Here is a 21,302-nt window from a genome sequence, read left to right as displayed (position 1 = left end):
GGATTGTGAGTTTTAGGAGATATTATATAAAGTTAAATCAATATCACTTATATCATATTAGTCTGAATTATAATGTAGTTTCTCAGTGATGTTTCTGTTTTATTGAGTGTGAAAATGCATCCCTGAAAGAACAAGTGGACTCTATAAATAAAGAACTGGAGATTACCAAGGAAAAACTTTACACTGTTGAACAAGCCTGGGAACAAGAAACTAAATTAGGTAAGTATGATGACTCTGATAATGTAAAATGATGAAAATCTAATAGTGAATACGTTATTCATTTATAGTTCCTTTTCTATATCAGATGAAAAGGAAGTATTTTGATAAAAATGAACTCTGCCTAACAGTTTAATTTAGCAGACAGTTGATGAATAGTATCTTATGCTAATCTCTACCAAAATTTGGTTTTTAGTTAGTAGATGAGTTTAGTTAGTAGATGAGATTAGTTCATATATGTTAAAAAATTATGACAGAACATTAACTATTTTGAACCATTTAACCATAAAGACTGGTGATAATCTTAAATACCTATATTTTAGTGGTAGTATTTAGAAGTTTTCCACTGCATGTAATATGTGTAAAGTTATATTAGGAATGTACCATTTAATACATTTAAATTAAAAGGTCACCATAAAACATCAAAATAATTTTGAAAAGAGTTTATATTGCCTATAGCTTTACTATTATTATTTTTTTGTATTCCCTTATACATGTTTACATGAGCACTGGGTGTTGTATAAAAGTGTAGAATCACTATACTGTACACCCAAAACTAATATTACACTGTATGTTAACTAACTGGAATTTAAATAAAAACTTAATAAAATAAATAAAATGTAAATGACTCTAATAGTAAACATACATATACTTTAAATTATAAGGAACATTATATACTGTATTCATTTAGTAGATATTAATATATTTGCTTTATTCATCATTCTTACACATACAAATATCCATGTAATATCTTACTGTTTGAGTGATTAAATCACGAGGCCTTCTTATTTTTGCTGTTGTTTATGGTGCTCAATGAACATCTTCATGTATATCTAACAGATATTATGACAGATATTAAAATCTTTGTGGGTCCTGCTAGGATTTTCCTTATTCATTTTTCAAATGGTTTTCCATATTCATTTTTAAATGATTATCTTAGTTTATGATGTTTAAATAATTTTATCTTACTAGCATTGTGCTTTATAATTTTCAAATAAATTTGCTCCTTTGGATAAAGTGTTTTTGTATGTTTGTTTTCTAGATCTTAGAGCTCTAATGTTATTCAAGGTTTCTGTTACAAAATAGAGCTGTTTTATTAAATTGGTAACTGGGACATGTAGTAGTTTAGTGAAGCCTAACATTAGGGCTAATATTATCTAAAATAAGCTATTTTTAGAAATGTGATTTTTAATTCTTTAAGAAATTAAAAGTGAATTGATTTCCATATAACTGATACCTGAAAGAAGGTATCATTTAAGCTAAAATATAAAAAAAAGAGTATTACATACAATTGTAGTAAGTTCTCTGTTCATTTTACTCTGTCTCTCTTAAATAAGTGCTGGATTCCCTGTAGAAATTCCTAAATTTCTATAAGGACTAACTTTTATTATCATTTGACTGATGAAGAATATAAGTTCCCGAGAGATTAAATGGGATAGGCAGTTTCCAAACAGTAAGTAACAGAGCTAAGACTGGAATCTAGGTCTATCATAATTCATAAGGCTCGTGTGTTTTCTGTGGAACCATATTATTGCATCCTTGTATACAGTGTCCAGGGGTGCCTGGGTAGCTCAGTCAGTTAAGCGTCTGACTTCAGCTCAGGTTATAATCTCATAGTTTGTGAGTTTGAGCCCTGCATCAGTCTCTGTGCTGACAGCTCAGAACCCGGAGCCTGCTTTGGATTCTGTGTCTCCCTCTCTCCCTGCCCCTCCCCTGCTTGCACTCCGTTTCTCTCTCCCTCTCTGTCAAAAATAAATAAACGTTAAAAAATAAAAAAAAAAAAAGTTTCTAAAATATTTGGCATCTAATTTTGATAACAGCTTGTGATTGACTTAGTATTGTTGCATATAGGAAATGAATCAAGCATGGATAAGGCAAAGAAATCAATAACCAACAGTGAAATTGTTTCTATTTCAAAAAAAATTACTATGCTGGAGATGAAAGAATTAAATGAAAGGCAGCGGGCTGAACATTCTCAAAAAATGTATGAACATGCAAGGACTTCATTAAAGCAAATGGAAGAACGTAATTTTGAATTGGAAACCAAATTTGCTGAGGTTTGATATAATTTTTATCATGTAATTGGCATAAAGAATTAGTCATGTTAGACATTTTATATTGTAAGAGATTTGTTTGTATTTCTGAAGTAATGTTAATATAGTGCTGTGTTTCATAAAAGATGTGTTTTAAATCTGAAACGTTTAAAAAGAAGACAGGTATTTCTGTGAATGAGTTCTTATTTTTCATCAGCATTACATTATTAGATTTAATGTAAAAAGATATTATTTGCTTAGTTATGATAATTGCCTTCTACTACCATCCATTCATTTAACAAATATTTATTGATGCCTGTTACATGCCAGACACTGTGTGGGGGCTAGTTTTATCACAGGAAATAAAATAGGCAGTAATCTCTGCTCTTGGGACTTTACATTTTAATAGTAAGTTTTAGACTTTTTTGATATGCTCAGAAATATTAAATTGGTTGGCAATTAAAACAGTTTGCAAACATTCAACAATTAATGATGAAGTGGCGCGTTTATAATGTTTACCTTGAGAATTAGTATACTTTTCAAAACATATTTGTCATTTTGTTTAACTGAGTCACTAAGTATATGTTAAGATTTTATTAACTCATTTATGTTTATTTATAGATGATATAATTGAAGTCAAGCATAATGAGTATAACTACGTTTCAAACAAATGTTAAAAAATCAGATTCAAATATTAGACTATGAGTTGTCTAATATAAATGACTTTTGGTGGGTTGACATATAACCTGAGTTCTTATAATCTGTTCCTGACTCTTTACCCTCTTCAATCTATTCTTAATATTTCACACTCAATTCATTATCTAGACTAATGCTAAGTAAAGAGAACTGTGGTAATATCTAAGTTGAGAAGAAAATCTCACCAAAAACTAATATATCTGAACATTTTTGTTGCTTTTCTTAGCTTACCAAAATCAATTTGGAAGCACAGAAGGTGGAACAGATGTTAAGAGATGAACTAGCTGATAGTGTGAGCAAGACAGTAAGTGATGCTGATAGGCAACGGATTCTAGAATTAGAGAAGAACGAAATGGAACTAAAAGTTGAAGTGTCAAAGTAAGTGCATGCAAACTTTTTAGTCATTAGGTGCATCTACTCTAGTTGATTTTTAAGAAACCTAATTACAGTGGTTCGGGGTAATATTCTTAGTGGAATTGATACTGGTTGTTTTTATTTTTATTTTTTTTGTAAGAATAAGGTTAAGTACTAACAAGATTAGTTTTTAACAGGCATGAATAATAATACTGAAGAGGAAATAACTTTTCAAGATTCATGTTTTTCAGAGTCCAGGAATAGTATTGCAGAAAGCACTGAATTTGGAATCAAGACCCTATGCAGTCGAGTTCTTCCACATACTAATATTTTTTTGGAGGGAAGTGGGGTGGTCATTCAACTTATTTAAACTTAAGTTTCTTATATCTGATAAAAAGATAGTATCCAGAATACATAAAGAAATTATACAACTCAACCCAAAAAAAACCCAAATAATCTGATTAAAAATGGGTAGAAGAAATGAACAGACATTTCTCTAAAGAAGATATCTAGATGGCCAATGGACACATGAAAAGATCCTCTCAGCATCAAGGGAAATGCAAATCAAAACTGCAATGAAAAAACACCTCACACCTGTCAGAATACTAAAATCAAACCATAAAAAACAAGTATTGGCAAGGATGTAGAGAAAAAAGAACCCTCTTGCAAATGGTTGTTGGGAATGCAAATGGTGCAACCACTGGAAAAAAGTATGGTTGTTCCTCAAAAAGTTAAAAACAGAACTACCCTAAATACTACTAGGTATTTACCCCCCAAAACAAAAACACTAATTCAAAGGATACATGCACCTCCATGTTTGTAGCAGCATTATTTACAATAGCCGAATTATGGAAGCAGCCCAAGTGTCCATGATAGATGAATGGATAAAGAAGTGGTGTGTATATGTAGGTATATGTATATATATAAAGGAATATTATTCTGCCATAAAAAAGAATGAAATTTTGTCATTTACAACGACGTGGATGAGCTAGAGAATACAATGCTAAGTGAAATAAATCAGTCAGAAAAAGACAAATACCATATGACTTCACTCATATGTGAAATTTAAGAAACAAAGCAAAGGAAAAAAAAAGAGAGAGGAAGAGACACAAACCAAGAAACAGACTCTTAACTATAGGGAACAAACTGATGGTTATCAGAGGAGAGGTGGGTAGGGGGATGGGTTAATTAGGTGATGGGGATTAAGGAACGAATTTGTCAGGAAGAGCCCTGGGTGACGTATGGAATTGTTGAATCACTATATTGTACACCTGAAACTAGTATAACACTGTATTTTAACTATACTGAAATAAAACAACATAACATAAATGTAAATGAAATAAATATATTAAGAAATTGCTATAGCCACCCCAAATTTAAGCAACCACTACCCTGATCAGTCAGTGTCATTAGGGAAGACACTCCACCAGCAAAAAGATTATGGATAGCTGAAAGCTCGGATAGATGATGGTTAGCATTTTTTAGCAATAAGATAATTTTTAATTAAAAAAAAATAAAGGGGTGCCTGGGTGGCTCATTCCGGTAAGCATCTGGCTCTTGGTTTCGGCTCAGGTCATGATCTCATGGTTCGTGAGTTCGAGCCCTGCATCCAGCTCGGTGCTGACCTCATGGAACCTGCTTGGGATTCTCTCTCTCTGCCCCTCACCCCTTCCCCCCATTTCTCTCTCACTCTCTGAAAATAAATAAACTTAAAAAAAATAATGAAATAAACTTGTTTTTTTCTCCTTTTTAAGGGAGCACTAGTATCTCTTCTACTTGTTTCATAAGATTGCTGTAAAATGAAAAATTCAGATTTTGATTCAGTTTACATTTTTTGAGTACTATATACTGTGCTAAGTATTAAACATATATTAACTCGTATAATTACACTTAATAACCTTAAAGTAACATTGTGATTTTTATTTTACATGTGGAAATAGTTTATTCACTTGGAACACAAAATATATCTAAGGAGTAAATATTGTGTGTGAGATAGATGCTATGTACTCATTCTCATGGGTGATTTTGTGTTACTTCAGTAGAAACGTAATAGGAGCCGTAACATAAGTTGATCTGTCAACCACAAAATAATTTGTAAAAAGGGTTTTATGATTAGCGTATTATAAAGTAATACCCATTTTTTTGGAGTATTGATAGTTTTGAGAATGTCCATCATTTTCAGCCCATTTCACTATGAAGGACTCCATTTTGTATTCTTCCTCTTACCTCATAGACCTCACCTTTTGAGATAATTTAATTTACAATTATGCATTTTATTTTAATTTTTAAAACTTATGTAACTGGTAATGAGCATTTATAATCAATATAAGGGAACCTTATTTATATGTCACAGTGCACTAAAATTATTCTAGCCCAAAGTAAAATGAATTTTTGCTTTACCTGTGTGATCGTATAATAGTAGTCTTGGAGAAAATTTAATAATTTACCATCAAGCTTCTCCCATTTTTTGTAATTGTAGTAAGCATATAATCTTTCTTTTTTTCATTTCTGACAGTTTGTAAATTTAAAGCATATATTAATCCATCTAGGGAACCTAGGAATCTTAAATTTCTGTATCCTTAACTGTATTCTGTATCTGTACAATTATGTCAAATAAACCTACCTTAAACCTTATTCTAGCTCTTTGAAACTAGGGTAATAAGTATCTTATGAAAAAAGTGTGGGAGACTAGTCCTATGGCCATATACATTTGGAAAATGCTGTATAGATAGATAATTTTTTACTTTGGAACTTTTCAACATTTCATACAATACTATGTATTACGAATTTTCAACGGGGAGGGATGTTGGGAATGGAGTTTTTTTGACAGAACTCTCATGGAATTATTTCATTAAATGGTTTAGGAAATTTTGCTTTAGTATGTCACACCAAGAAGAGATGCTGGAAATTAGTGGCTTTTCCAAGAATCTAGAAATCTGAAATACTAGTATTTACTTAGAAAATGGACCTAATTGTTCCTGAAGTGTTTTTTCATTTCCTAGACTGAGAGAGATTTCTGATATTGCCAAAAGACAAGTTGAAATTTTAAATATACAACAACAGTCCAGGGAAAAAGAAGTAGAATCTGTCAGAATGCAACTGTTAGACTATCAGGTAAGTACAGTATTGGCTCTTGTAAGTGGATTTTTTTCTTTTTCCTAAATTCACATTAGATATTGGATAATTTTATGGTTTTAATCAGAGGCTGTATCAAATGGAAGCTCCTGTACTTGTTCATTGTAACCTGATTAGAAAACTCTTTAATTTGAAATATCTTTCATGGTACAGAAAAACATTTACATACCTACAGGTACATTGTGCTGGTCGCTAATTAAAGTTAAGGTTTGAGGAGAAAGTCTTTCAGAACTGTATTTTCTCTTGTATTAATATGTAGCTTTTTACATATTCTCCCATTATAAATTTTTTAAGATTAAAAAAATTGTCAACATTAGTGTTGTCCCGGCATTGATATTTACATATGGAAGTTTAAAAAAAAAAACAACAAAACAGTAATATGCCAACTGTTATTTAGTTGGATACTAGATTTAGATTTTAAGTATGTTTGATTCTGGGGTTTTTTCTTTGACAAGTTTTTGGTAATCTAAAGCCAGGCTAGATTTTTATAGGATCTCATATAGCATACTTTTTAAAATTTTATGTAGTAGGTCATGGTTTTAAATCCATGAAAAGTGTCATTAGAAAAACTTGAAACTTATAAATATATACTCTTTATATCAGGCACAGTCTGATGAAAAGGCACTAATTGCCAAGTTGCATCAACACGTCGTCTCTCTTCAAATCAGTGAGGCTACTGCGCTTGGCAAGTTGGAATCAGTTACATCTAAACTGCAGAAAATGGAGGCCTGTAATTTGCGCTTAGAGCAGAAACTTGATGAAAAGGAACAGGCTCTCTATTATGCCCGTCTGGAGGGGAGAAACAGAGCAAAACATCTGCGCCAAACAATTCAGTCTCTCCGACGACAGTTTAGTGGAGCTTTACCCTTAGCACAGCAGGAAAAGTTCTCTAAAACGATGATTCAATTACAAAACGACAAACTTAAGATAATGCAAGAAATGAAAACTTCTCAACAAGAGCATAGAAATATGGAGAACAAAGCAATGGAAATGGAATTAAAGTTAAAGGGGCTGGAAGAGTTAATAAGCACTTTAAAGGATGCCAGGGGAGCCCAAAAGGTAAAACATTGGTTTTTGGTTCAGTATTTCCAAAAGAGTTACAAAGTAATTTTAAGTTTTTAATAAATAGCTATCTGAAAAATGTTTTGTATAAGACAAAAATTCCAATTACGTTATTCATTTAGGTTTTGTAAGTTAAGGCTTGGCTATTTGAATGTCTAATTGTAAAAATAAAGTGAGACTCTTCTAAACTGTGATTTTGGTAGAAATGCTTAGATTGTATACTATGAAAGAACTTTAAACATTCTAGAAAAGTTTATATATATTAGCTAAATACTAATTTTAGTTATTCATAAACATTATAGTGGTTATCAGTTGAATTCTACCCTTCATAATTATTATCTGTTTAAAATTATTTACAGGTAGTAGGCCCACATTTACTTTTTAATATAATTTTGTTTTTACCTTCATTTGGTATGCATTAAATGAAAAGTAATTACCTTGCTACTTAATTTTAATCTCTAGGTTAGAAGTATTTAGGATTTCCATTTTTGAAAGTAAAACCAATGTTTCAATGACATATATGAAAATAATAAATGAAAGTGTTAGTATTATCCATTCTCACATAATTTGAAGAATGTTTTATGTTAAGATGGCACATATTTTTATAAAAGTCTATGAAAATTCTAAGTAAACTTTGCTGTGTGGCTGAACCAAGAATAATTTTTATCTCAAAGAATATGTATTAATTTCAATGAAAATTATTAGGATCAATGGAGAAATAATTATATGGACAGTGTTTACATTTGTACATGTAATTTATAAATGTTTAGGTAATCAGTTGGCATATGAAAATAGAAGAACTACGTCTTCAAGAGCTTAAACTAAATAGAGAATTAGTCAAGGATAAAGAAGAAATAAAATATTTGAATAATATAATTTCTGAATATGAGCATACAATCAGCAGTCTGGAGGAAGAAATTGTGCAGCAAAACAAGGTTTCATTTTATATTTATTTTGTGGTCTTGTTGCTAAGATACTAAACATAAGAATATTGTATGAGTGATTCCATTATTCTCTTTTTTTTTTAAGTTTATTTATTATGAGAGAGAATGTGTGCGGTATGCATGTGTGCAAGCTGGGGAAGGGGAGAGAGAGAGAGAATCCCAAGCAGACTCCGGGCTATTAACCCAGAGCCTGATATGGGGCTCCATTTTGTGAACCTTGAGATCATGACCTGAGCCGAAACCAAGGGTCAGATGCTTAACCGACAGAACCACCCAGGCACCCGTGCATTATACTCTTAATTGATTGTAGCTCTCATTGTTATTGTTATAACATATTCGTTGTCTTATTTTTGTTAATACTTATTTATTTATTTTGAGAGAGCAAGTGAGCAAGCATGAGTGGGGGAGGGGCAGAGAGAGGGAGAGAGAGAATCCCAAGCAGACTCCAGGGGGCTGTCAGCGCAGAGCCTGGCGCAGAGTTTGATCTCACATGAGGTCATGACCTGAATGGAAATCAAGAGTTGGACGCTTAACCCACTTAGCCAGCCAGGTGCCCCTGTTTCTTATTTTCTAAGGCATTCAAAAATTTGTATTTATTTACTTATGTTGTAATAGTAGTTTTAAACTTAAAAGAAATAATACATAAATTTATTTGGTAATTAATTTTTATTTTGACATTAGTTATGTGACTCTTCACAGTTACGAGTCTCTAGTGGCTCTCATTGATGGAGTAGGAGAAGGCAGCTTGGTGTAGAATAAAGCACATATACTTTAGAGGCAGACAAAATTCCCTAAGCTCATGCTTGCTTGCCTCAAAATTTGTTGTTCCCTCCACTTAAAGTGTTCTTAGCCCAGATCCTTGTATTGTTTATGCTTTCATTGCTTCTGGGTCTTAGCTCCAGTGTCTTACCTCATCAGTGAGGCCTTTATTAGCCACCCAGTATACAACAGTAAATTCTGCCATCAAGATTCCCTAACTAGGGATTATCTAAGTTCATTTTTCTCCAGCACTCATCATCCTGTAACATGTTACATGCGTATTTATTTATTGCCTAGAATAGCGCTTAGCACATAGTTCATGTCATTAAATGTGATGGATGGATGCATGCATGGAGAGATTGAAATCCTGACGTCACATTTTCTATCTCTGTGATCTAAGGCAAGTTACTTAATCTCTCTGAGTTTGCATCCTTTTTCCATAAAATGAGAATACAGTGACCCCAAAGGGTTGTTGTAAGGATTAAATAAGAACATGTATGTAAACTTTTTTGTCATATGCTTGGTCAATGTCTGTGTATCTGATAGTTTCATGAAGAAAGGCAGATGGCCTGGGATCAAAGAGAAGTTGAGCTAGAACGTCAACTAGACATGTTTGACCATCAGCAAAATGAAATACTAAAAGCAGCACAAAAGGTATGAATGATTAACTCTGTTTGCTACTCTATAGCATGGCCTATAGTGTTAACCCACAGAAGTGGTTTTAAAGTCCAATCAAATTTTATTGATATTGCCTTCTTTTATTTCAAATATAAGTGAGGTTTAACCATGTTTTGTCCTATAGTTGTAACAGTATTATTCTTAGTGATGTAACTGCTTTTTCTCAAAAATGCTATTTCTTAATAGTTTGAAGAGGCGACAGGATCATTGCCAGACCCTAGTTTGCCCCTTCCAAATCAACTTGAGATTGCTCTAAGAAAAATTAAGGAAAATGTTCGAATAATCCTAGAAACACGGGCAACTTGTAAATCACTAGAAGAGGTAATAAGAATTTGCATTTTTATTAGTGTATTATTGGGTATGTTTCTAGAATTTTCTAAATATTTTTTAACAGGACTGAAGCATAGAATCATGAATCTGTTGCTAACTCTAATCTTCTTTTCTACTCTAGTATAATGTTCTTAATAAAGAGCATTATTATAAGGAACACCAGATAGGGTTAATGTGAATCATTTCATCACTACTTGTCACTCACTGATGAGTAGTAGTAAACATGAAAGGAAACAAAAAGCATCTTGTAGTTTTATGAGCAATATATTACCTTTTCTCTATATGATCAAGAATTGTTTTCATACTTGTTTATTTTTATGTTTTATTTTGAAGTGCATGCTGTATGCTCTGAATCAGTTTCAGTTCATTCCTTTTATGGGTGGTTAAAAGGTTTGCAAGAGAGCTAGAAATTATTTCTTTAATCTGGGTCTTAAATTTGATTAATATGTGATCAAATCTCTTTATTACATCATACAGAAAATATAAACTGAAGATGATTTTCATTTTGGTTTGCATCTAAACATAGTAATGGTAAATACATTTAAAAATTTTGTAAATGGTAAAAAAAATTGTAAATAGTACATTTTTAATCAATTGAAACAGTTTTTCTCAGTAATTGTAGGATTTGTCACTTATGTGAATTGCCACTGAGTTATTTGATTTAAAATATCTGCCTTAATCCTACAGAAGAGTAAACATTTTTCCTATTTTATTTTAATAAGCTACAGATTTTATAATGGTGATTCATTGACCTAGGCCACTAAAGTTCCAATTTTTTTATACTCAGCTGACTTTTATGGCTTACTTTTCTGGGGCTCTGATAGTTATTGGGCCAAACTAAAAGAAATGATTTATTACATTTCCTTTCTAAATCTACTACCACCACACACATTTCTCATTCTAAAATTACAAGAGCTAAATAAAGTGAACAGTGAAGTTTATAACACATTATAATCTTATAAATAAATGTGCATGCAGACAAGTGTGCTGCCACATGGAAATATAAGAAATATAACCTTATTAATATCAGTATATCACTAATATAAGTATGATGTGAAAAATAAAGTGAAACTCCTTTTTTTTTTGCTTATAATTAATCTGACCAAAATTCAGATGAAGCATTCTAAAATGAAAATATATACTTTAATAATTTTATTATGATTTGATCATTGCAGAAGCTAAAAGAAAAAGAATCTGCTTTACGGTTAGCAGAGCAAAATATTCTGTCAAGGGACAAAGTCATCACTGAACTAAGGCTTCGATTGCCTGCCACTGCAGAACGTGAAAAGCTTATAGCCGAACTAGGCAGAAAAGAGGTAGAACCAAAATCACATCACACACTGAAAATTGCTCAGCAGACCATTGCAAATATGCAGGCAAGGTTAAACCAAAAGGAAGAAGTGTTAAAGAAGTACCAACATCTTCTGGAAAAAGCAAGAGAGGTATGTTATTACATTATGCTTTGCTCTTTTCTTTATTATGTTTTTTAGTCAAATGCCAAATACTATTCTTCCCTGAAGTGGTAGTTTCTTGTTTTCAAGTGATTCTATTTAGGAATTTTTACTTTCACATGATTGGATTAAAGCTCTGTCAGTAAACCTGGCAGTTTGTAAATGTGTATTTTTCTCTTATGACTGACTAAACCAGGACTAGCTGTCATGGTGAAACCGTTACGATTTTGAAAAATATCAATGGAGTTTATAGGTAAAGATTGAGGCAATAAGTTAGAATGAAATCTATCACACTAGTTAGCAGTCAGTGGAAATCTGATTTGCTAGAATGTTGATAGGAAAATCTATAACATTTAAAAAATTTTCTAGAAACAAGTTAAAAGATGATGGATACATATTATTCTAATATTAAGAATAAATTATTATTTAAGGCTGGATTTGCCAATATGAATATGTACCAGGGGAATAAATACTGGTGTAAATATATTTATATGTACGCCATACAGGTAATGTTCCTTCCCTATCTCATAGGGATTTTGGAAGATTAAAGGTAATAAGATATTTAAGATCTTTAGAATGTGAATTTATGGCACAATTTTGATTTGCTATAAACAGGAGCAAAGAGAAATTGTTAAGAAACATGAAGAAGACCTTCATATTCTTCATCGTAAATTAGAACTACAGGCTGATAGTTCACTCAATAAATTCAAACAAACAGCTTGGGTAAGATTCTGGGAACTTTGTTCTATCCTTTTTTTTTTTTTTTTCTTTTTTTAATTTTTACTTATTTTGGTGGAGGCGGAGGGGCAGAGAGGGAGAGAGAGAATCCCAAGTAGGCTTCACACTGTCAGCACAGAGCCTGATGTAGGGTTGATCCCACGAACCACGAGATCATGACTGGAGCTGAAATCAAGAGTCAGATGCTTAACAGGCTGAGCCACCCAGGCACCCCTGTTCTATTCTTTGTTGATTTTTGAGACCATATAATTGAAAATTTAGCTCTCATGATTTTTTTTTTTTTTTTTGAGTAGAAGCCATCCTATGTGTGTTGGAATAATCACAGCTCTGATCGTTTTTCCCCCTACATCCACGTCTTTAGTAGCTCACCACTGCCTACAAAATCATGTTTATATTTATTAGCCATGTGCTCAAAGCCTTGTATGATCTGACTTCAGTCTTTCTTTTCAATTCTGTTCACCGTAAGTTTACCAATATGTAACTGCTTTTCATGTTCTGAATTCAATTAATACTTGCTTCCTTTGATCTTTGTCTTCTATATATGTGAACTGACCTAACTTTCATCTCCTAACATGGAAATCTTACCATTCTTTTTTTTTTTTTTTTTTAAGTTTACTTATTTTGAGAGAGAGAGAGAGAGAGAGAGAGAACGAGAGAAAACAAACATGAGTAGGGGAGGGGTGAAGAGGGAGAGACAGCAAATCCCAGGCAGGCTCTGCACTGTCAGTGTGTGTCTGATGCGGGGCTCAAACTCACACGTGTGAAGTCACGACCTGAGCTGAACATATCTTAGCATTCTTAAGCCTTAGCTAATGAATTCAGTCAACATTTATTGATCGTCCACTACATGTGGATGCTTTGCTCAATATTGGGACCACAAAGAATAAGATCTGTATTTCTTGTCTTCATAGGCTAGTAAATCATTAAATTTAAATTAGAAATCATATTTTAATCATTTGAGGAACCAAATTAAAATTATGGAATAGGTATGGCATTGGGTTGTACATGCTCATGGCTAATTTATTCATATTTCCTAGGATTTAATAAAACAGTCCCCTACTCCAGTTCCTACCAACAAGCATTTTATTCGTCTGGCTGAGATGGAACAGACAGTAGCAGAACAAGATGATTCTCTCTCCTCACTTTTAGCCAAACTAAAAGAAGTATCTCAAGATTTAGAGAGACAAAAAGAAATCACTGAATTAAAAATCAAAGAATTTGAAAATACCAAATTGCGGTAAGTTTTAGGAATGTATTATAAAAACAGGCAAATGGTAATAATGATAGAATGAGGATAAATGTAAGCATTTGCTGTGTCATGCATGGTCTAAAACCTTTATGTGTATTATCTCATCTCATTTTATTCTCAGGACTATTATGACATAGATTATTCTCTCCATTTTTCATATAGGGAACAAGGCCACAGGAATGCTCAGTAACATGCCTTAGGAGGAGATAGATAAGCCACGATTTGAATCTAGTTAATCTGGCCCAAGAGCCAACTCATGATTCTTGTTCTATACTCTCATTTTTAACTTCTTTAATTAAAGCATCCATTTAATCATCTATAAAATAGAAATGACCTTGTCTCCTTCTATATGAAGGCCAAATGATACTGTATGTGAAAGTAATTTGAAAATTGTAAAGTAACATATAAATATGGAACTTTTGTTTACACACCTGTAACAGTTTCTAGCACATAACAGAGGTTCAATATTTGTTGAATGAAAAATTATTTTTTTTAATTAATCATAGTGACAGCATTCATTTGCTCTATTAGAGATTTTAAACGTTCAACCAGTTTATCAGAATATAGATTTTAGATCTAAAATAGGTTTATAGTGTATTTTGTAATCATTGTAGAATGTTAGGAATGAGAGAGTGTCTGCATTGTGCGAATGGCAGCCTAGGTCCTTGGATTGCCCGTGAGAAGATTTACGTGGGGATCAGTGCTCAGAATAAAAACGTCCAGAAGGAAAGTAGCAAGCACAAAGCAGTTTATTAAAGTAAAAGTACACTCCAAGGTGGGAAAGGAGAGTGGGTAGGTTCCCTGAGGTGGAATAAGCCCCTAGGTTGTTTTGGAATTAGATAGTATTGGGTTTCTCTGGGCTGGGAGAAGCCCCATCATTTGGGAAACTCCTCCCACAGTTTGGGAGGGGGAGTCTGACCCTGTAACGTTTGCACCAGAACCTTCATGTGGCAGGTGGGTCGAGGAGGAGTAGAGGCAGGTAGGGGTATCTATGCATTATAGTGAGTCTAAGGGTTACCCTGGGGCAGAGGTGGAAGAGGAGAGTGCATGTTCTCTGCACCTGTGGCTCTTGATCTATCAGGCCCAGGGTCTTGAAGCCACAAAGCCCCCATGTTGAACTCTGGCTTATAATGTGTTCTTTTTTTTTTTTTTTTTTTTTTTTTCTTTTAATTGTGGTCCTTGCCTCCACTTCAGGCCTCTGTCATTCCCTTTCAAGGACTTGGGACTCTGCCTCAGGGTGTTCCTTAAGCACTGCTCTTGTCTAGCCTCTACCTAACAGCTGTCTCTGTGGACCTCAATTTCTCATCTGAAAAAAATGAGAAAGTTGAACTACTTGACTTTATAATTCCATTCCAGCTCTGAAAGTCTTACAATTTTATATTCTTAACCTACTTATCCAAGATGTCTCTGACAATATTAACACTACTTTTGCTTTATTAAGAAGCTACCACTTTTAAGAAATTACTCTCTGAAAGAAAAAGAGAACCAGCAATAGTATTTGGTATCTTTTCAATCTCATTTCCCCCATTGTATTAAATTTTCTACATGAGATGTTATTTTTGGTAAGTTTCTGTCATGTTTTGGAGTATAAAATTGCTTGTGCTTTTGAATCTAATTCCTGAGTGTAGAAAATAATCATCTTTTGAAATACCTTGTATATATATAAATTTTTGCCACATGAAATCCTTGAGTGGTTGTTTTGTACTTTACCATTGTCATTTTAAACTAAAACTGTACTTTTATTCTGTGTGCACATGGATATGTGTATTTTAATGTGTCTTAAGAAATTATAGACCTGTGTGTTTACTTTAGTAAGACCTCATATTTTCATAATTTGATAATTATTTGTAGTAACTTCAGTTTTTGTTACATCTTGCAGGAGACATAGTATTTAAAGTGCTATTTTGTTCCTTATATTGTCTAGAGGTACAAAATTACTTGATGCAGTTGTTGCCAAAAATAGTAAATAACTACAAGGAAAAGTCTATTTTATGTTAAGTTTAAGGGTTAAGTGGAACAAAGAATTGTTCTTGTTTTGATTTGAATTAAGACTTAGGTTGTAGGGATACTTAGGACCCAATATTTGCTCTTTACAAAATTCCTATCCATCAGAGTGTTAATTGCAGCAACCTCACCATTAAATACATATGTTTGCTTATATTAGGCTCCAAGAAAACCATGCATATGAAGTGAAAAAAGTGAAAGCAGAAGTAGAGGATTTAAGGTGTCTTCTGGCCCAGTCACAAAAGGAGTCACAGAGTTTAAAATCTGAACTTCAGGCTCAAAAAGAAGCAAATTCAAGAGCTCCAACAACTACAATGAGAAATCTAGTAGAACGGCTAAAGAGCCAGTTAGCCTTGAAAGAGAAACAACAAAAAGTAAGTAACAACAGAGTATTGTCAATATTTAGGGAATATATGTGGTAATAGATTGCTTTTAGAAAAGACTTGTAAAAGATTATATATATAAATCTGTTGTACTAAAAAATATGAGCTTTGTCTTATGCTATTAAGTAGGATATTCGCCTTTTGGTGGGGTTTTAAAGTACAGATATAGCCCAGTTTCTTTGTATGTTGTCATCAGTTTGATTTGTGGGTTATCTGTAGGAAATAAGGGGAAGTCTTAATCCCATTATTTTCTCTCCTTTTCTAACTGGGATTTTATGCTACTGAGGCTATTTTGAATAATATTTTGAATGATTGAACAATTTTGGGGAGTATGAGGGAGATAATGACAGTGAGGAGGAAAGTTTAAAGAAGGAAGTCACAGAAATAGATTTTTGAGAAGCAGTTGGTCAGCGGATTGTCTGAGGTATTTTTCAAATTTATCTCAGGTTTGAGATACTCAATTGTTTTAGAAGGTGCCACTGTATTTCTGTGCTAGCTTGTGAAATTTATTGGCAAATTTCAAGTCTCTTCTAATCCTATCATTTTACTTGTCTATATAAATTCCATTAATTTCACTTGTACTAAGTAATTCAGATAAATATCTAAACTTGGATATTGAAGGGGGGCACCTGGGTGGCTCAGTCAGTTAAACATCCAACTTCAGCTCAGGTCATGATCTCATGGTTCGTGGGTTCAAGCCCCATGTTGGGCTTTGTGCTAATAGCTCAGAGCCTGGAGCTTGCTTCAGAATCTGTGTCTCCCTCTCTTTCTGCCTTTCCCCAACTCCTGCTCTGTCTCTCTCGCTCTTAAAAATAAACAAACACTAAAAAATAAATAAATAAACAACCAAACTTGTATACTGAAAACAAAACATACGGCTTTTATAGCACAAATGGCTTGATTTAATATTGGTTCTCAAAATTAGTGTCAAGATTTTGAACTCACATGCAGTTTGAAAAGAATTGAGTGCAATTATTATAGAAATTTCATTTGAAAAAGTTGGACTCTTTGTGAATTATGTTTGCGTAAAGACATGGCATTTTAGGAAAATAGTTAAAAGTGATGCATGTTAATTTTTTTGTATTATGCGTTGTTCATATAAAATATTCTAAAAAAGTGTATATGTTATAATATTCAGGCACTTAGTCGAGCACTTTTGGAACTCCGGACAGAAATGACAGCAGCAGCTGAAGAACGTATTATTTCTGCAACTTCTCAGAAAGAGGCAAACCTCAATGTTCAACAAATGGTTGATCGACATACTAAAGAGCTAAAGGTGAATGTCAACACATTCATTAATATAACAAAATTCCTTATAATTACTATTAGAAGAGGATCCACTTTGATATATAGCAATTTTGATAATGAATAGAGAATTTATTCTAATGAATTACTGATAGATAGATAAACATACATTTTTGAGTAATAAGAATCTTCATTGTTCTCACACTGATGGTCATCTTGGAAATTAGCAAAAATAGACCATTATTAGCTACTTCTTCCTAATAGAATTAACGAAGATTTTACTTAGAATTTTTGTTTCTGTGTTGATGAGATATGTATATAGATTTCCTTGTTTTATTTCTTTTGCTTCATCAAATTTTTCTAATTTTTTACTAGTTCATAATATGAGTTAATTAGCTTTCCTTTTTTTCTCCCTGAAATAGTTTATGGAGATTATATAGTCCTTGACATTTAATCCATAGAGCTGTGTAACTCTGAAGGCTTTTTTGAAGTTAAATATGTATTTTTTTGGCTATGTATTTTATTGTTTTCAAACATGATAGAGCATTAGATTTGGTGATTTAAGATTATTTTTACAAAACACATGTATTTCATAATGGTTTTTCAATTTCTTTACATAAAGTTTCATAGAGTATATTCTGCATAACGTGAAAAATATAAAAATTGTGTTTTATTTTGTTTGTAATTTTGATTTACTCTCGACTTACTTGTGTGTGCTCTTCACCACCATTAAATTGTGTAGGGACTGGATTTTACTTAGGTGTTTTTGTTTTGCTTTGTTTTTAAGTTTATTTCTTTAGTAATCTCTCTACCTATCATGGGGCTCAAACTCACAACCCTGAGGGGCACCTGGGTGGCTCAGTCAGTTAAGTGTCTGACTTTGGCTCAGGTCACGATCTCACAGTTCATGAGTTCAGGTCCCAGGTCAGGCTCGGTGCAACATCTCAGAGCCTGGAGCCTACTTCAGATTCTGTGTCTCCCTCCCTCTCTGCCCTCCCCTGCTTGCATTCGCTCTCTCTCAAAAATAAGTAAACAGTAAAAATTTTTTAAAAAAACCTCAGGACCAAGATCACCATCAAGAGTCACATGCTCTTCTGACTGAGCCAGACAGGCGTCCTTCTCTCTCATTGTACCTATATGTACAATGAGTACATATAGGTACATATAGGTACAATGAATCTCTCATTGTACCTATCAAGATTATCAGTATAGTTGACAGTAAAAACCCATTAAGTAAATAAATATATAAACAGGAATACCCCTTTGTTGATTTCTTCCTCAATACCTCTTTGCCTGAAATGTCATCTTCTCTGAATCCTTAACAGTCTTAAAGTCCTTTTTCTTGAAGCCTTTTCTGACTTCTCCTGGACAGTGTATGTTTCTTCTAACTGTATTATAATAGTGCTAAATTTCTTGTTAGTGTTATTGGTAATAATTTTGACCTGTAGTAGTTTATCCAACAAAACCTACTAAGTACCAGTATTTTTATCGCTGTTACTGTATGGGACAGCTGGGAACAGTGGGTGGCTTCAACATACTGTCAAGCACTGCAAGTTACCCTTTTATGTCCTGTCTTTACAAAGTGGGTTAGTACTACAAGTTAGAGATTTTGTTTTATACTGGCATTTTATTTATTTTTTTTTTTTTTATTTTTTTTTAAATTTTTTTTTCAACATTTTTTATTTATTTTTGGGACAGAGAGAGACAGAGCATGAACGGGGGAGGGGCAGAGAGAGAGGGAGACACAGAATCGGAAACAGGCTCCAGGCTCCGAGCCATCAGCCCAGAGCCTGACGCGGGGCTCGAACTCACGGACCGCGAGATCGTGACCTGGCTGAAGTCGGACGCTTAACCGACTGCACCACCCAGGCGCCCCTATACTGGCATTTTAAATGCCATGTACATTCATATGTCCTTGTTCCTTTAAATCAGTTCCACCATAATAAAACCTTTGCTTATTTGATAAAATTTTGTTTCTGGGTGTTTGCTGAAGCTGAATTGCCTTAGACTGTTTCTTCATGTTTTGTTTTTCTCAAAAGAGACTTGGTTCATTTGAAACGAAGACAGAAAAATATATGTAGTTAGTGGGGTTTTTTTCCCTGCGACCTTAAAAATTCAGATTGAAACTTTACTTTTAGTAAGTTTTAATTTTATAAGCATTAACTAAACCTTTTTTAATAAGTATTATTAAAAATAATTTGTTTCAATAAAAATTTAGATCCACTTTCTTTTTAATAAGTAATAGATGTATTATATTTTATTGTTGATACTTGATGAAGATTCATGAATTAAACCTCTCTTTGTTTTAGTCACAAATTGAAGACTTAAGTGAAAATCTTTTAAAGTTGAAAGAAGCTCTTAAAACAAGTAAAAACAGAGAAAACTCATTAACTGATAATTTGAATGACTTAACCAATGAACTTCAAAAAAAACAAAAAGCTTATAATAAAATGCTTAGAGAGAAAGATGGAATTGATCAAGAGAATGATGAACTGAAAAGGCAAATTAAAAGACTGACCAGTGGATTACAGGTAATTTTATGTTTAATTGTGATAATGTCTTTTATTTAAAATATGTAGGTAGTTTATTCCCACTTTTTAATTTCACCTATTTGCTGAAACAACTTTCAGATCACTTTGATTAATGTGGCTAATTCCTTCAGTGACCTCTGTTGTATTTGTTGTTTTAGAGTAGCCTATCTTTAAAATGCAGAAGCATCCATAGTGCGTCAGTAGTGCATTTAGAAAATGTGGTTAGCTATAGCCTCAAAAGTTTCTATAATTGGACTATTTATTGTGTATTTTGTTTGGTACTTTTTTACTTCTAAAATGTAAAAATACATCTTATATTTTAGGGAAAATCTCTGTTAGATAATAAACAAAGTTTAATTGAAGAACTCCAAAAGAAAATTAAAAAGCTAGAAAGCCAACTGGAAAGAAAGGTGGATGAGGCAGAAATAAAGCCTATGAAAGAAAAGGTATGTGAAGAAAAAACATACTGATTAATATGTTTAACGTAATGAGAGCCTAACTTAAATTATATAATTGATGAATAGGTAATATATGCTAGAGGCTCCTGGGCTGCTCATTTGGTTGAGAGTCTAACTCTTGATTTTGGCTCAGGTCATGATCCCAGGGTCATGGGATTGAGCCCTAATTTGGCTCCATGCGCATGGAGCCTGCTTCAGATTCTGTCTCTCCGCCAGCCCCTCTCCCCAGCTTGTGCGTGCGCACGCTCTCTCTCTCTCTCTCTCTCTCTCTCTCTCTCTCTCTCAAAAATACTGTATTAATTTGAGGACCTAACACGTAATATAAATAATATAGAGAAGTCTAAAATGAGTTTCTGTCCTTTAGAAATTTAGTGACCCTAGATCATGACCTGAACCAAAATCAAGATTCAGACACTAACCAACTGAGCCACGATGGTGCCCCTATAATGTAATTCCCGCTCAGAAGTGACTACAACATCATTATGTCCTCTTCCTGACAAAGTACCTCTAAAATCCCCTCACACCTTACATATCCAGCTTTTCCCCAATATAGTTGTTTATGCAGGTAGGTGCTTTTGACCTTTGGGAAAGAAAGTTGGGCGTTTTTAGTCTACTACCTTGACCCAAATGTGTCCTTTTTATCATCCAGTAGAATGGACTGTTAGTTCAGGGTAAACAAAGTGATTTGGAATTCAGTATTGGTAGTAATCAATAACGAAACCACTCATAAATTGATTCTGTAATGTGAGAAAAGTTGCTTAAAATTTTCTAACAGGTTAACTAGTCAACTATTTTGTAATAAATATTACTGATAGAAATTATCAATCCTCCAAATCCCTTCAATTGGCTAAAGTGCATATAATTAAATTTGTTACAAATAATAAAATGAAGACTTAGTAGCACTGAAAATATATCAATAGAGACCTGAGAAATATTGGTGTTAGTAGTAGCCTGGAGAAGCTAAGGTTAGGAAAAATTTTTATTGTAAAATTTGTGCAGAAAATATTCAATATCTATAAAATAATTTCAATAACAT

General features: G+C 33.0%; 1 protein-coding gene across 2 annotated transcripts in view; it reads left to right on the top strand.

Moving 5' to 3' along the window:
• CEP290 (centrosomal protein 290) overlaps positions 1 to 21,302 on the top strand; it is a 92,450-nt gene that overhangs the window by 44,431 nt on the left and 26,717 nt on the right. For both annotated transcript variants that reach the window (XM_042947303.1, XM_042947304.1), the window contains 15 exons: positions 108 to 219; positions 2,068 to 2,273; positions 3,172 to 3,323; positions 6,302 to 6,413; positions 7,038 to 7,493; positions 8,267 to 8,431; positions 9,746 to 9,853; positions 10,064 to 10,198; positions 11,383 to 11,649; positions 12,274 to 12,381; positions 13,434 to 13,633; positions 15,810 to 16,023; positions 17,171 to 17,308; positions 19,587 to 19,808; positions 20,132 to 20,254. In XM_042947303.1, coding sequence (XP_042803237.1) covers positions 108 to 219; positions 2,068 to 2,273; positions 3,172 to 3,323; positions 6,302 to 6,413; positions 7,038 to 7,493; positions 8,267 to 8,431; positions 9,746 to 9,853; positions 10,064 to 10,198; positions 11,383 to 11,649; positions 12,274 to 12,381; positions 13,434 to 13,633; positions 15,810 to 16,023; positions 17,171 to 17,308; positions 19,587 to 19,808; positions 20,132 to 20,254 — 2,718 coding nt within the window. The remainder of the gene's footprint in view (positions 1 to 107; positions 220 to 2,067; positions 2,274 to 3,171; positions 3,324 to 6,301; positions 6,414 to 7,037; positions 7,494 to 8,266; positions 8,432 to 9,745; positions 9,854 to 10,063; positions 10,199 to 11,382; positions 11,650 to 12,273; positions 12,382 to 13,433; positions 13,634 to 15,809; positions 16,024 to 17,170; positions 17,309 to 19,586; positions 19,809 to 20,131; positions 20,255 to 21,302) is intronic.

This window comes from Panthera leo, chromosome B4 (assembly GCF_018350215.1).
Source record: "Panthera leo isolate Ple1 chromosome B4, P.leo_Ple1_pat1.1, whole genome shotgun sequence".
Lineage (NCBI taxonomy): Eukaryota > Metazoa > Chordata > Mammalia > Carnivora > Felidae > Panthera > Panthera leo.
The sequence above is the reverse complement of the archived record's forward strand: the minus strand, read 5'-3'. Positions and strand labels throughout refer to the sequence as shown.